General features: G+C 35.8%; 3 protein-coding genes across 10 annotated transcripts in view; 2 read left to right on the forward strand and 1 right to left on the reverse strand.

Moving 5' to 3' along the window:
- Positions 1 to 5,742, forward strand: part of Cfap206 (cilia and flagella associated protein 206) — a 38,896-nt gene extending 33,154 nt beyond the window's left edge. Inside the window, exons 12-13 of the mRNA XM_048797885.1 lie at positions 1,921 to 2,064; positions 5,334 to 5,742. Of these exons, the coding sequence (XP_048653842.1) occupies positions 1,921 to 2,064; positions 5,334 to 5,564 (375 nt within the window). The 3' untranslated portion in view covers positions 5,565 to 5,742. The remainder of the gene's footprint in view (positions 1 to 1,920; positions 2,065 to 5,333) is intronic.
- A 6,764-nt stretch (positions 5,743 to 12,506) lies between these two features.
- Positions 12,507 to 15,501, forward strand: part of Slc35a1 (solute carrier family 35 member A1) — a 30,943-nt gene continuing 27,948 nt past the window's right edge. Inside the window, exon 1 of the mRNA XM_015499203.2 lies at positions 12,507 to 12,620. Coding sequence (XP_015354689.1) covers positions 12,524 to 12,620 — 97 coding nt within the window. The 5' untranslated portion in view covers positions 12,507 to 12,523. The remainder of the gene's footprint in view (positions 12,621 to 15,501) is intronic.
- Positions 12,655 to 15,501, reverse strand: part of Rars2 (arginyl-tRNA synthetase 2, mitochondrial) — a 93,314-nt gene continuing 90,467 nt past the window's right edge. For 5 of the 8 annotated variants that reach the window (XM_048806810.1, XM_048807098.1, XM_015499275.2 and 2 more), the window contains one exon: positions 12,669 to 13,060. In XM_048806810.1, coding sequence (XP_048662767.1) covers positions 12,971 to 13,060 — 90 coding nt within the window. In that variant the 3' untranslated portion in view covers positions 12,669 to 12,970. Of the gene's footprint in view, positions 13,061 to 15,501 lie in introns of all 8 variants that reach the window. The other 3 variants (XM_048806908.1, XM_048806766.1, XM_048806707.1) reach the window with 3 other exon arrangements.

The following is a 15,501-nucleotide window of genomic DNA, read 5'->3' on the forward strand; positions in this document are numbered from 1 at the left end:
ATATATATATATATATATATATATATATATATATATATATACATATATATAACAAATTTTTAATAAGTAATTTTTCTGCAGATTGGAACAATTTCATTTATCATTCTACTCTGAATTTAAAATTATTTAGGACTTTATTTATAAGATGGAATCCAAACTCCTTGGCTTGGCATTTAAGGCCTACATGTCCTTTTTTATTTTTCTTTTATTCTCACCATGACCTCTCAGTGTCAGAAAAACAATGAGTTGTATACTGGTCTCAGACTTGTTCAAACTAACATGGTCTTCTATTTGTTAAAAAAAACAAACAAACAATTTAAAAGAATGTATAAAATTATGATTCTCATGGAGATATAAAAATGAACATGTTTTAAACAGTATAACCTATTTGTTGGTCAGTGAGAGAATCAGTCAGACTTTTTTTTTTTAAGTACCAGGAATGGAACCCCCAGGGACACTTAAACACTGAGCCACATCTCCAGTCCTTTTTTTTTTTTTTTTTTAATATATATATTCTATTTTGAGACAGGGTCTTGCCAAGTTGCTAAGGGCCTTGTTAAATTGTTGAGGCTGGCTTTGAACTTGCAATCTTCCTGCCTTAGTCCCCAAGCCATTAGGATTACAGGTGTATGTCCCTAACACCCTGCTCAGGCAGATGTTTTGATTGGTTTAAAAGAGAATCCTAAAAACAGACACATTTTTAGACCAGAAATATTCAAATTAATGTGAAAATAAAGGCAACATTGATTTTTTTTTTCCTACATGGATAAAAGGAAGTCATTTGAAGTACAGACAGGGCCAGGGATGTAGCTTAGTGGTAAAGCACTTGTGTAGTATGAATGAGGTCCTGGGTTCAATCCCCAGTACCACACATACAAAAAAAAGATAGGACAAATTTTACATGTCTATAGTCAAAAATTATTTGGCCTTGTTATCACTTATTTACAATGTACAGAGTTGTAAAATAGCTCAAAGACAAAGCGTAGAATCAGATAACCATATGTTGTCTGTAGATCCTGCAGTTTCCATAAGGTAAATTTTCCCTACACACCTGGTTTTGTTTTATCCTTTCTTTAAACCTATTTAATCTCTAGCTGTTCTCTAGTGACCTTCAATACTTATGGAAGCTCATTTTCTCTTTGTATAGTTCATAGAGAGTTTATTGTCTTATTTATTTACCATTTCCTTGTATTATATAGTACTTTTAATCATTATGTTTTAGTATATTTTTATCAACACACCATTCATAAGATAATTTTAAAGGCCGACAGTGCATCAAATGGTAGGTACTTTGTGATTATTTGGTGCTTAAACTTAACGTATTCTCTCTCATCTTTATTATGATTCAAGTTTCTTAACTCTCTGCCACTCCCTCCAACACTGTCACATGCAGCATAACCATATTTTCCTTAGTCTGGAATTACTGAATACTGAATATTGGGCACCCCAGCCAAAAATCAGTACATTCCACTAAAAATAAAACCCAACCCTCTCTCTGAAAAGCCTTCAGTAATCTTCTATGTATAAAGTTCAAGATTTAAACAAAGGTGATTTATACCTAACATTTAATAGCTATTTTTAATTTCTATCCATTTCTAACACATTTCCACTTAATCCACTGATTATGGAACATGGGGAGGAGCAATTGAATTTCTCAAGGAAAGGAAGGATGTTTTCCTCTTCCAAAATACAACTCCTACATTAAGTTTACAAATCATGCACAAAGCTATAATGTTCAGAAGAATAATTATGTTTATCTCATCAATTTTGAGTTTTATTTTCTCTGCTGGTATTAACAAGTAGATTTCATGTTAAAAATTCTTGATTTTTAATTTACTTTCAATTTTAGCTACATTTGTCTAGTTATCTATAAATAATGTTTATTTTTTATAAGTACTAATTACAAAACTCTTTCTTTAGGTGAGAGATGTTGACAAACATTATATAAAACCAATTACGAAGTGTGAAAGTAGTACACAGACAGATACACATATACTGCCACCAACAATTGTGAGAGCATATGAATGGAATGAATGGGAATTAAGAAGAAAAGCTATAAAATTGGTTTGTGATAATATTTTTTAAAATTATTCACAACTTGAGTAATTTTAATGTGTTCATAGATTTGATAAGTTATTTATATAAAATGAGTCCTGTACAGTTATTTGCTAACATAAAAAATTATGTTAGCCAGCTTTACTTGGTAAGATTGTCTTCCAACTTTAAGCATATATAAAGATACAGAAGCATGAAACTACTCTCAAATGATATCTACCAGTAACTACAAAGTGTCTTAATAGTTTTAAAACTTGGAGCTAGTTTGTAAAGCTCTCTTAACTTATTCTAATCATTTAAAGCATAGCCTTCAGTTTGGGAACTTTTTAGGTTAAATCATCTATTTTCTCCTCTTACTGTCAACCTTTTTTGTTGAGACGCTGGACTATCATCCTTTTGATTCTCAGTCACCTTAATCACAACAAGTGCCTTATTCTTAAAGCCTGTCTTTGAAACTCTCATCCCTATCCAACTCAGTGAAATCCCCCCAACTTGTATCTATTTATAGTATCTTATAATTTTAAACATCAAATAGTTACAGTATGAATGAAATAATTTTTAAAAAATATTTGTAGCATTTTGTTAGTATGTTTTACCCATTTCTTTAACTGAAATCAGGTGTGGAAATAAATGAAGCTGTCTCAAATGTGAATCCATGGAGACTGTTTACTCGGAGATAGCTGGGGCAAGGGAGTCAGCATCATTACTTGAGTTTGGCAAACTTAAAAAGCAGTCAGGGAATGGAAAAACTATAGTGAGAAAAGGGGAAAAGTTTTAGTTTTCTTGGATGAGGTTGATGATATGGGGAAACTGGAGGCAAGCTAACAAGAAGCAGGGCATCTTATGAGATCTGGTTTGGTGAATATATTTGACTTTCTTTGGTTAGTTATGAGTTGGGGCCAAAAAAAAGGGGGAAGCTGGCCAAGTCCTGCCCATTCTGGGCCAGTTGCTATAGCTACATAGGTTGTCTTTTGGGTTCCCAGACTGGTTGATGTAGAGGTATTGAGTCAGAGAGTTCAGTTGTCATATATGATCTAGCCTTTGTTCCTCTTACATATTCAGCCTCTAACAGCCGTCCCACTAATTAACATCATTTCTGTTGCCACCCTCTCTGGTGGTAGCTTTTAAGTTACCCGATTTCCTGGGATGAGGAAGGATCAGCTTCCTCATATATATATTTCAGACCAGTGTTCCATTAGCATTCCTGTCAGTTACTCTTCTGTAGAAATGCCCACTTTCCCATATTCTTTTCTGTTATTTACTAAACTCACTTTAGTTCATCAAACACTTACTGGGTAACACTACCTTGTTCTTCAGGGGCTAATTGTCTAGCAAGTGATACTGTTACACTAAAAACCTTGGAAAGTGGTATAAGAGAAGTGAAATAAAAATTCTGCTAAATTAGGTAACACCTTAAGTTGGTCTTGAAATACAAAGAGTCAAATGTAGGGAGCAATGGCAGGACATGATTTTGAGAGGAAGAGGGGGCAGGATAGGTATGGGCTGGAAATGTTAAGGCAAATATATTTAGAGGGCTAAACTTCACATTCCTATCCCTAAATCACCACTTAATTCTTATTTCCATCTTAGACCTAATTATCCCCTAGAATTGCATCATGTTGAATGCCATGCTTCCTGAGTATTACCAATCCATCCTGTTGATTAGACAAAGCTAAGTTTACTGTTTTATAGCTGCCAGGGAGATACCACCTCAACAGAACATTGGCAGTGTCTCAGAGGAGGAGTAGCAAATTCAGAATTTATTGAGAATCTTAAGTTTGTTAAGGCAGGTCTTTTGATGCCTTAGGTGGGTTAGAGGGTTGGATGGGGGTCTGAATAGTTTTGGGTAGGGATCAAGAAAAAGCAGTCCAGCATTGGTGGGAATTACAAAATGAAGATTTTTGAGATAAAAGATAAAAAGAATCTTTGAGCTTAAACTGTGTTTTGATGCTTACTACTGAAGAGTTGACTGTCTTTTAGGATGTTCTTTAATAAACAGTCAAGTGATTTACTTGGGCAAGAGGCTCTTGGAATTGTTAAATTATGCTAGTGAAGACAATGAAATAATAAAATCACATTAATGTAAACTGTGTGTGTAGAGGAAGTAGTTTGGATTCTCAGTCTCCCAAACTCTGAATGTGTTTCCTTTAATCCCAGGTGTTTCCTTTAGTCACCTTCTTCACTTACACGCTCTAATGCCTTCTGAGGTTTTCCTTGGCCTTTTGCATAATCTGATCAATCATTAGCCTCCTTATTTTTTCTTTTCAGCACTAGGGATTGAACCCAGGGCTTCACACAAGGTGGGCAAGTGCTCTACCTCTGAGCTACACCCCCACCCTTATCTTCCTTTTAATTATCTTCTCTTTGCTTCCCAACTTGTGTAATATGTTTAACCTCATGTTTATTAATCAGGGGAGTAAGCAAAATGAAGAATAATGTAAAATATAATCTGAAAACAACAGTTTTTTAATACTAAAACAGGGTGAAGACCATTTTATAGACAATATGAATCTGAAACTTTTATCTTTAAAAAAATAAAACAAGTTTGGTGGAAAAAATCCAGGTCATATGAATCTCAAAATATAATAATAAAGGAATTAGAAATATTTAAAAAATTAATTGAGCTCATTGTAACTGGATCTGTATGTTCTTTTTAGGGTCCATTTTCCACATTTTATATATTTTTCTACTTCTTAGTAAAGGACATTTAATTTTCTATTATGTTTTAAATTTTCTAACATTCTGATATTTTATAGAAAAATGCTATGTTGGATTTCCAGCTCTGGGGCCCTTTCTCTCCAGAGAAGTCTAACTTTGTATCTTTATTGCTTGTACAATAAACCTACTTCTTGCTTGCTAAAAAAAAAAAAAAAAAAATCCAAAAGCACACACACACAAAAAAAAAACCCAGAAAAAAACAATGACAAAAACGAAAAAGAGAAAAATGCTATGTTAATCAGTAGAATAGAAAGAGTGAATGGGGGAGAGATGAGGAGGTACTGGGGAATGAAATTGACTGAGTTATATTGTTATATGAATGTACAAATATGTAACAGTGAGTTCTACTATTATATGTAATTATAATGTACCAATAAAAAATTTAAAAAATTAAACTCATATTCTGATTTCTCTTAAATAACTCGTAAATAAAAATGCTGTTACAGGATTAAATTTTTGTCAGTTGAAAAAAAGATAGGCAGATAATTAATTGTACGTGATGATATTTCATATTCTGTTCTTCAGAGAAATGTTAATTCCTGTTTTCTTTTTTTACTTAGGCCAATTTGCGTCAGAAAATTACTCACTCAGTACAAACTGATCTTAGTCACATGAGAAGAGAAAATTGCTCACAGGTGTACCCTCTCAAAGATGCTAGCACCCAGTCGAATAGGGAGGGCAGCACTCGAGTACCCAAGCCCCAGATTTACATAGCTGGTCTTCGAGGGGGACGAAGCAAAACTACCCATGCAGTCAAGGTGAACCTAACAAGAGCTGTTGATGAAACCTAGAGGAAGACCACATTTTTGAAAATGTTACCCAATTTTGAACAATGACAAATACCTAAAAGTATTTTTACCTCCATGAAAATTAATTTTGTAGAAGGTGGCACATGCTAATGCTACAACAAACTAGAAGTTATTTTCTGTAACACCTTTTCATTGTATTAAAATTGGGAAGTCAAATTCTGTCCTTTTGTCTTTGTTTTATCTTTTAGAAAAAGTTTGGCAGCGCAAAGATTGAAATTATTATGCCATTTAGATAATAATAATAAGATAATGTCACTAGAATTGGAGACTATTTATTTCTAAAATTGCATTTAATGTAAAACATTAAAATTTTAAAACCCAATCAATATTTTCAGTTTTACTAGCTATGTAATGATAGCATAGATTAAATTGCTGTATAATAAAATCTTACTGTTTGGAACAATTAGAGCAAAGGTCTGCAAGATGACTCTTTGGTTTTTGGTACTGGGGATTGAATCCAGAGACAGTTTACCACTGAGCTAAATCTCCTGTCCTTTTAATTTATTTTTTATTTGAGATGGGGTCTTGCTAAGTTGATGAGGGTCTCCCAAGTTGCCAAGGCTGACCTGACTTGCTTTTGCCTCAGCTTCCTGAAATTATAGGCCTGTGCCACCACCTGGGTAACATAATCACTCTTAAAACCTGGAAATTTTACCTGAAATCTGGATTTCTGGATCTTTGAAAAAAAAAAAAAAATAGAATGTCTGAGAACACTTGACTAGCATTTCTCTAAATAGTAGATTTGCCTTTTCACTGAGCACGCCACTTGTAATTCTCCACTGTCTAATTCAATTCCCGGAGCCTTACAGGCCTATTTCATTCCTCTATTTGTTTGCCCATTCCTGTAGGCAGGTATGTTGAGGGCCCCAATGAATTATTGGTGATCAAACTTATATATATAAATATATATTAACATAACTATATGTATATAACAAGTTATGTATATGCATATATAAAAATATTTATTTATTTTGTGGTACTGGAGATTTAACCTAGAGGGGCTTTACCACTTAGCTATACCCCCAACCTTTTTTTTTTTCCATTTTGAGAAAGGGTCTTGCTAAGTTGCAGAGGCTAGCCTTAAATTTATGATCCTCCTGCCTCAGCCTCCCGTGTGACTGGAATTGCAGGTATATGCCACACTTTTGGCTCTGATAGCTAAATTTAAGACCTGTAATTTTACTACTGCCTTACATATTTCTAATTCCAACTCATGGATAAGAAAGGTTCTAGATGGAGGGCCTGTTAAAGTTGCTTTAATAGGTTAATAGTTAGCATATTTTTTCTGCATAAGTGATTTTACTAAGGCATTTGTATAATTGTTTTCTATTTAGGCTAAATGTTATTTATAACATGGATATTCTTTGAAATCTGCTTTCAACAGAGATTATAACAAAGAACTTCAACATACCTACTTGTAAACTGTCATGATTTTCATAACATTAAAAATAATGTTAAAGTAGGTTGGCTTGCTAACTGTTAAGGCAAATCCTTGAGGGGAGGGAAAGATGGAGTGATTGTAGCTATTATTAATCTTAAAAATTAAAAATTTGATTCTTATCTGTTCAGTTTGCCCTCATTTGGTTCTTCAAGATTCTAAAACACAGCCAGGCACAGTGGCACATGCCTTTAATCTCAGCAACTTGGGAGGCTGAAGAAGGAGGATTACAAGTTTGAAGCCAGTTTCAGCATCTTAGACCCTATCTCAAAATAAAATTTAAAAGAACTAGCCAGTGTGTTGGCACATACTTGTAATCCCAGTGGTTCAGGAGGCTGTGATAGGAGGATCATGAGTTCAAAGCCAGCCTCAGTAATTTAGTGAGGCCCTAAGCAATTCAGCAAGACCCTGCCTCTTAAATAAAATACAAAATAGGGCTGGGGATGTGGCTCAGTGGTCGACTGCCCCTGGGTTTAATCCCTGGTACTAGGAAAAAAAAAAAAAAAAACTAAACATAGAAAAAGAATGGTTGGGGTTATTTTAGGACTGGAATTAGAATGGTCAAATTAACAAAATTAACAAATCCTATTTGAAAAGCCAGCCTTAGTATCAGAAAGTCACTTGGTATATGCAAGAACCAGAATAAAGGGAGCTAGATCAGATTGTAAATGCATCCTCTCCCAGGACCTCCACTGTCTATTCACTCTAAAGATTTCCAGCCCTGTGTTGGACAATGTCAGATTGTTACCATTATATCAGCATGTCACAGACTGAAATGATTCTCTTTGCCAAATTTCTTTCTTCCTCTTTATTTACTTCTATGATCAAAGGCATCACTCTCTACTCACTAGCATACATTAAAAACTTCTTGATTCTCTTTCTCCCACATTCCCTATGTTTAACTAGTCATTAAGCCATGTTAATTTGGCTTGATATGTCTTTAAATTTCATGTATTATAACCACTGCTATAGTTCAGGACATTTTCCTATTTTCTAGGTCATTTGCTGCCTCTATTGCTTATATGATTCATTAGGGTAATACATATATTTAACACATAAATCTGATGATGACACCTGGCCTCTTCCCCTCAACCTTCACCTCATTTGCTTAAAAACCTATTAAGACTCTTGTCCATTACCTAGGAGATAAAGTATAAACTGCTTACCATATTTTATAAAACTTTTCAAAATATGCTTTCCATTATCTTCTAGTTTCATCTTCTGCTCCTCTCATACTTTCTACACATGCCAAGTTGATCCAAAACTCTTCAAATAGGTCATAGTCTTTAATGCCACCACTCTTACACTTCCTCTTCACTGTCACCTGGAATGTTCTCCATAGTCACCATGAAATTTTGTTTGCCATCAATAGCCTGATAAGATTTTGCCTTTCATAGTTAGGTTTTTCCCCATATACTGTGAAAAAATGAATTGCTTCCTTCTTTGGATTTTCATTGGATTTTATTCCTATTATTACCGTAGCCCTTAAAATAAATTAGTGTATAATTTGGTGTTCATCTATATTGTTTCTGTTAGATTGTGAATTTCTTGAGATTTGAACTATTTTAGTCATCTTTATGTCTTTGGCATTTGTATAGTATCTTGTTGAATGAATGATTTTTAAAAAGAATGAATAAAGGGACAAACTAGAACAGGGTTTTGATTAATTATTTTAATATTCAAAAGCAGGAGTTGATAAGGAGTACAGTAATAAAGTGAAATATTACAAAAAGAGAGGGAGTAAAAGAGAGGAAGAGGAGATTATTTTGGGGGAAACTTTGGGAAATCAAAAGGGATAGAATTGGTATACTTTTTGCAGGACTTTGAGAAAGTTATGTTTGCTTTCTTGTAGTAGGACATTAGGAAACCACTGTAGATTCTTGAACAGAAGACTAATTGTGGGAGAGTGATACTGAAGTTGGTGAGGGTTGCTTGGAAGCTATTGTAAGAATTGGGACATGCAGTGATATATGTGAAGGGACAAATGTTACATTTAATTAAGGGGACATAGCATCTCAAGAAAGGGAAGGAAAAAAAATTATCTCAAGGTTTCTGCCCTTGGATACCAAGGATAATTGAGAGAGGCACTTGATCAAAAAAGATAAAAATATTCAACACTTAAACATTTAAGTTTAAAGGATCATGAGAATAGTATATAATGAAAGATATTTGGGGCAGACAAAGATAATTTTGGAATATATCCTCATAGGAATGGGAGAGAATGAGGTGGAAGAGGAGACAGAATACGATGTGTAACAACCAAGAGAGTAAGAAATATATATTAGGAATCTCTGTGGTTACAAAAAAGGGTCTAGCTCTATTTACTAGATGTGTTACTTAATGTCTCTTTGCCACAGTTTCTAGTTTCTTCGGTATAAATGAGGATAGTAATAGTATCTAACTCATTCCGTTGTCAGGAGAATAAATGAGTTAATACATGTGAAGCACTTAAGAGGTAAATGCTTTGTCAACTTAGTCAAGGGAGAAGAGAATCTCCAGCATTAATTTCTACTGTACCCCCTGTCTGAGTCAGGGTTCTCCAAAGGAACAGAACCAATAAAATGAATATGTTTATATAGAATGAATAATAGAATGAACGAGTGTGTGTGTGTGTGTGTGTGTGTGTGTGTGTGTGTGTATGAATGATTGGTTACACTATTGGAGGCTGAATAGTCCCACAATGATTGCATGTTGGAGAGCCAGAGAAACCAGTAGCTGCTCAGTCCAATAAACTGGAAGCCCCAGAATAAGAGGGACCATTAATGTAGCCACATTTCAAGGTCAAAGGCCTGGAAATTCTCTGAAGAATTGCTGGTGAGCGTCCACATTGAAAGACTGAAGAAACTGAAATCTGATATCCATGTGTGATGACAGCAGCAATAGAAAAATCACCTACATGTGCTGGTGGGCTTCCTCCTTCTTCGTGTTTTGTTCTATCCATCCCCCCAGCCTACTGGACAGTGCTACCCACATTTCAAGGGTGGTAACCATTCCCCTAGTTTGCTGTTCCACATGGCACTCAGTTCTGGAAACTCTCACAGATGCACCAAAAAAAAAAAAAAAATGCGCTTTACTCATTTCCTAGTCATTTTTCAATCCAATCAGGTTGACAATAAAAAATTAACCATCATACCCCCTTCTTCTTTCACTTTTTGTTTTATAGCTCTCAATTAGTACCTGGCACATTATGCTTGGCACAATATGAATTTCAATAAATGATGTATAACCGAAAGAGAATGAAGAATTAGAAAAGCTTGATAGGGTAGGCAACTGATGAAATCCCTTTTAAGAACTGGCTAGAGTAAAAGTAAGATTTCAGCAAGTTAAACAGAAAATGGTAGAAGTCGGTACAGATTACATATCAGTGACTGTTGAGCAGGAAAAGAAAAATAAGATTAATAATAAAGAGGAAGCAGAAGCAAGAGTGAGTTAAACTCAAATATGAAATGTTTGAATATCAATAATTATTATTCATGTTTAACTCCCATATTCTGGTCACTGGATTTTACATTACCTCCTGTATCTTTTAATTTTTATCAACTATAAAATACAACATTTCTTTTGACTTGTTTCTAATAATATTAAGCCACAGAAAGAATTGTTTTAAATAACAATAATCTAGCAAATTAGTTTTTGGGTGATTTTCTTAATAGCAGAACAAGAGTAATATGCTTAAACTTATGGAAACAATTATATTTAGGTATCTATATTTGTCTATGTGTTGTTTATGATTAACTGCTTACTACACTTCAAACATTATCACACTTAATAACCTATTAAATATCTACTCTATTTGAATTTAGCATTAGTTACCTTAAGCCTTAAGGTATTACTTATTGCTCTTTGTTTAAGTTCATTCTTTTATTACCAATGGATGTACTATTGGGCTTCCTTTTATACAATTCATTAAGAGCAGACATAGAAGATACTGTAGTTTGCTAGTGACAATCAGGAATATCATTAGTGTCTCAAGTGGCAATAGCAACAGATGCTTGAAGTACTGTTAAGCTTAGCTTATCGGACAAATGTAAACTTGTGCCTCATATCTTGAAGACTGCTGTTTCTTGCTCTAACCAGGGTTGTAAAGAAAACTTGGCATATATAAGAGAGACATGAAACCAATGTTTTTCATGAGACTTAGAATAATAATTTAATGAGAAAATAAAAAAAATAGCCCAGACTTAAGATTGTAAATATCTGCTTGTTTACTAATTGTGCTAGTATAACAAACACAAATAAAGTCAGCTGCAAAGTTAACAGGAGATAATATTTCTGCCAAGAATACGGTGAAGCTATAAAGTGTAACAATCGTCTTTGTTTATTTTCTTTATCACTGAAAAATTTGTTCTTTAAAATTGTACAATTTAAGGAAACATGTTGCTTGAAATTATATCTGTAAGAATGAAACATTCTACTCTTGCTTGGAGGATCTAAGTTACTTTGACACAGAGTAGCAGTCTCAGTGTCCAACTTAACTGGTAAAGGCTTGCTTCATGGAAGGGGCACCTGAATACAACATTCTACATATATAGTAACTTTGTAATTTCCAAGAAACAGGACCCTGACATTATAGTCCAGATATGATGTTGACCTCTTTACACACAGCCTAGCTTTGATTGTCATATACTCTTAAATTTCACTTAAGTCCATCCTTCCCCCCAATTCTATAAATCTTATTTCCTTCATTTCCTGAGATATCTTATGGTTCCTCTGGTATTCTATTTTCCTCATCAGAATGGGTCAATGAACTTGACCTTGTCTGTGGTTTGACAAGTTTGCCCCTGGTGGTCTTGGGATGATTTTGTTAGGATAGGGGTTTAACAAAACCTAGTCAAGTTTCATATCCATGGAGTAGAATGTCTTTTGTAGCAATAAAAACATGTAAGAATTAGCTCACACTAGTTAACATCCTCTAGTGAAAGCAGAGATTATAGTGGTTGAAGTGCCTGCTTAATGTATTTGAGGCCTGTTTTCCCAGGATCAGAGAGAATGTCTGGTTAGATACAATCAGTGGCAAATGTTGACGATAAGGACTCAGGCTCAAGACTTTTGAGGTATATGTAATGCCAATTGTACTAGATTTACGCAGGAGGTAACATGGAAAGCAACGAGAGAAGTCGAATTTATAAAAGTTGTTGAAAGTAGCTTCTGTTCTTTAGGAAGTCTGGTAGCTTCTCTAATAGCTCTGACAGAAAAGAATCACCAAGGCAACTCCAAATTTTTATTTGCCATCTATGTGAGGACTCCAATTCCCAGAAGGCAATGCTCAGTTCCCTTGACTTGGCTTCTTTAGCCGACTGGGAGTTGAGGTTTACAGAACTGCGCGTTGGACAGAGTTTCAACACTTGTCACGAAGTACTAAATCGTAGAAGCCTCTCCTCCATCCTGCTCTTCACTTTTCAGGAGCAGCGCGGATCCTTGCGCCTGATCTCGGTGCTCTGCAGGGAGGGAAGCCGGCTGGCTGGCGGCGGCGGGGCGCTCTAGGCCGAGCGGTGCCGTCTCTATGGTCGTGGGGGCGGTCCCTCGCGTCTTGTGCTGGGTGAGCGGAGAGCGCGTCAGTTCCGCGCCGGGCTGTCGGAGCGCCATGGCTGCTCCCAGAGGTGAGGCCGGGCTGCAGGGAGTGGTGGTGGTGTGGTAGTGCGGGCAACATTGGGCGGCAGGATACTGCCCGTGCTGCTCCGCACCTGTCGGGCGGCGGTACCCTCCACGTCGGTGGGCCCTTGCCCGGCGTAGGCGTCGGGTGTCAGGAGTTGGTGTTGACTCGCTCGCTGGTGGTCAGTACTGCCAGATTCCCGCTGCGGCTACCCTCTGTGCGACCGGCTCTGCGGGCTAGACTGCACCAATTTCCAAGAGCTGGTAGTGGGTGGGAATAGGATTCTGTCTGGCCAGGGCTGCAGAAGACCCGGAGAAGGGCCGAGGCGACGGCCCCGGGCTGGATCTGCATCACCCATCATGAGACTGGACAGTTCCCTGTCCTGGTCGGCGCCACCCGCTGAGGTCTCCTCTGTGTCTTCTGCCCTACGGGCGGACGTTCAGAGACCTAAACATTATAGAGACATTAAAGCAGCACTTTAACCATATCGAAATGGAGAAAGCTGTCGTTAGGAGTTCTTCCCAAGGAAAATGTTGTACGTAGTTAGAAGGAATACTGGTATTTTGGGTGAAAAATGAGGTTCACTTCCCTCCCCCAAGGGATGGCACATTATTAGAGCAATAACATTTGGTCACTAATTGCCATTTAAAGAAGGTGAGTCTAGTTAACTCCGCAGCACTTGGGTTTTGCTAGAGGTTTATATAAGTTGGGACCAGAGCTGAATTTTTGTACTATATATTAGTAGCTAGGAGAGGCTGAATGACAGCTTTATACCTTCTCCACCCTTTCTTCATGGAGCATTGAGCTTCACCACAAAATAAACGAGCAAATATTTAAAGAATACCTTTTTGCAAGAGTGCCAAGTTATTTACCTTGTTGGGAAGTCTACATTTATCATCAGGCCCTGCCCAGGGGCGTTGTCTGTAGTTGCATATGCTTCTCTTATGTATTAGTCCATTTCAAATAAATCTTGAGTGTTTTCCCCCCCTCCCCCTTGAGTCTTTTGTGTAGCAATACAGGACATAAAGGAAAGAACTGTTTTGATAACAAGCATAGAATGGGGATAGCAAGATTAATGATAGATTAACACTTAAAAATTACAGAAGTCAAATCATTACCCGAAATAATAACAATTGACAGATTCAGGTTTATTGCCTGTACATGTGCCTGACTCTGATATACCTGTGGAAATGTATAATCCTAACAAAAATTAGTTTCCATAGCTTCCTGATATTCACAAAGGATTTATCTGAGATCAGGTATTACAAATAATGTCACCCCTAAAATATGGTGGGGAAAAAAATCTAATTCCAGAGTGTAAGTTTCTTTCTGGGACATTGCTCACACAGAAAAAATTTTTGTGTGGGAGCTAATGGGAGCTTTGTGAGAAGCAGGGCACAAAGTAGGGTTAAAAAAATGTGGCTGCCAGTTGAGTTGTGGACTTGGTTTGTAGTTACTGGCCTTGGGCATGATTGAATTCACAGGAAAGTTTAAAGTGAATCCCCAAAAGGTTAACATTCCTTATAACTGAAATTTCATTCAGGACAATTTGTGAATGGAATGTCAGAGGCAATCATACTTAAAATCTTAGTTTTAAAAAGTTGAAATATGTTTCTAAAAAGGCACTACATACCCCAATTCTACATGTTTTACAAGTATCTAAACTTACTATTACTTTCCTACTTATATAACCACTAGGCAGATAGTTATTATTTTTTTTTGAAGTTGATGACAAAATAATGTTCTAGGTCAGAATATGTTTCTAGGCTACAGATATTAGGTTTAGTGTTTAAACATTCACTCTTATTTTCAGAATCAGGACACTCTATAAAAGCTAAAATAAAGTAGATTTGAATTTGGCAGTTCTAACCTCTTTGTGAAAGTATTGATAATCTAGGACACAGGTGGGCAAACTTTCTGTAAAGGGCTGATGATCTTTGTCTAACTACTCAGCCCTGAAGTTGTAGGACAAAATGTAGCCAAAACTAATTGTAAGGAGATAAGTGTGGCTGTGTTCCAATAAAACTTTATTAATGGATGCTGAAATTTGAGTCATATAATTTTTATGGTATAAAGTGTTTTAAAAATTTTTTTCAACTATTTTTTAAGAATGTAAAACCATTCTGAGCTCACAGGCCAAATAAAAATGAGCAACAGTGTTGTTTGCTCTCCCCAATCTAGCGAAGTGCTTTCTCCTGTACTGATTAATTCAACGTTATTTTGTTTTTTGATTAATTTTTTTTGAGGTCTTCGGGATTGAAACTGGCCCTCACTTATGCTAGGCAAGTGCTCTGCCACTGAGCTATACCTCCAGCCCTATTGCTGTTCGTTTTTTAAGTAATACATTTTTCCCTGCTGTTGGAAAGTTTTAGAACAAAGCAAGTATTGTAGTAGTCTCCTTTACTTCCTTTTACACATTGCTTTTTGGCTTCTCAGATCTTTTGGAAAGAAAGCTTAAACAGTTATAAGATCCATTTCTTCTGTTCTACCATAATACTTTAAGACCTGTAATTTTAAAAATTTGCCTGCTACTTACAAATTTTTAATTTACTCTCGGGGAAATATGTAAATCAAAGAAACTGTTTCCTTGGTAGGTTATTCTATGTTAACATATTTAAAGGTAATCTCTTTGAAATACCTATTTTATTTTCCAACAAAAGTCATTTCTGAATTGTGGTTAGGCTTCCAAAGCAGTGAACAACAGCACATTTAACACAAAGGTTAGTTACAAAAGCAGCCTGGAGTCACCCTATCCATGTCTCTCTGATTCTTAACCTAGAGTTGGCGAAGCATTGACCCACTGGCCAAATCAGCCTCCTGTTTATTTTTGTATGGCCCATGAGCTAAAAATGTTTTTTTTTTTTTTTTTTTTTTTTTTTTTTTTTTTT

This window comes from Marmota marmota, unplaced genomic scaffold (assembly GCF_001458135.2).
Source record: "Marmota marmota marmota unplaced genomic scaffold, marMar, whole genome shotgun sequence".
Taxonomy (NCBI): Eukaryota; Metazoa; Chordata; class Mammalia; order Rodentia; family Sciuridae; genus Marmota; species Marmota marmota.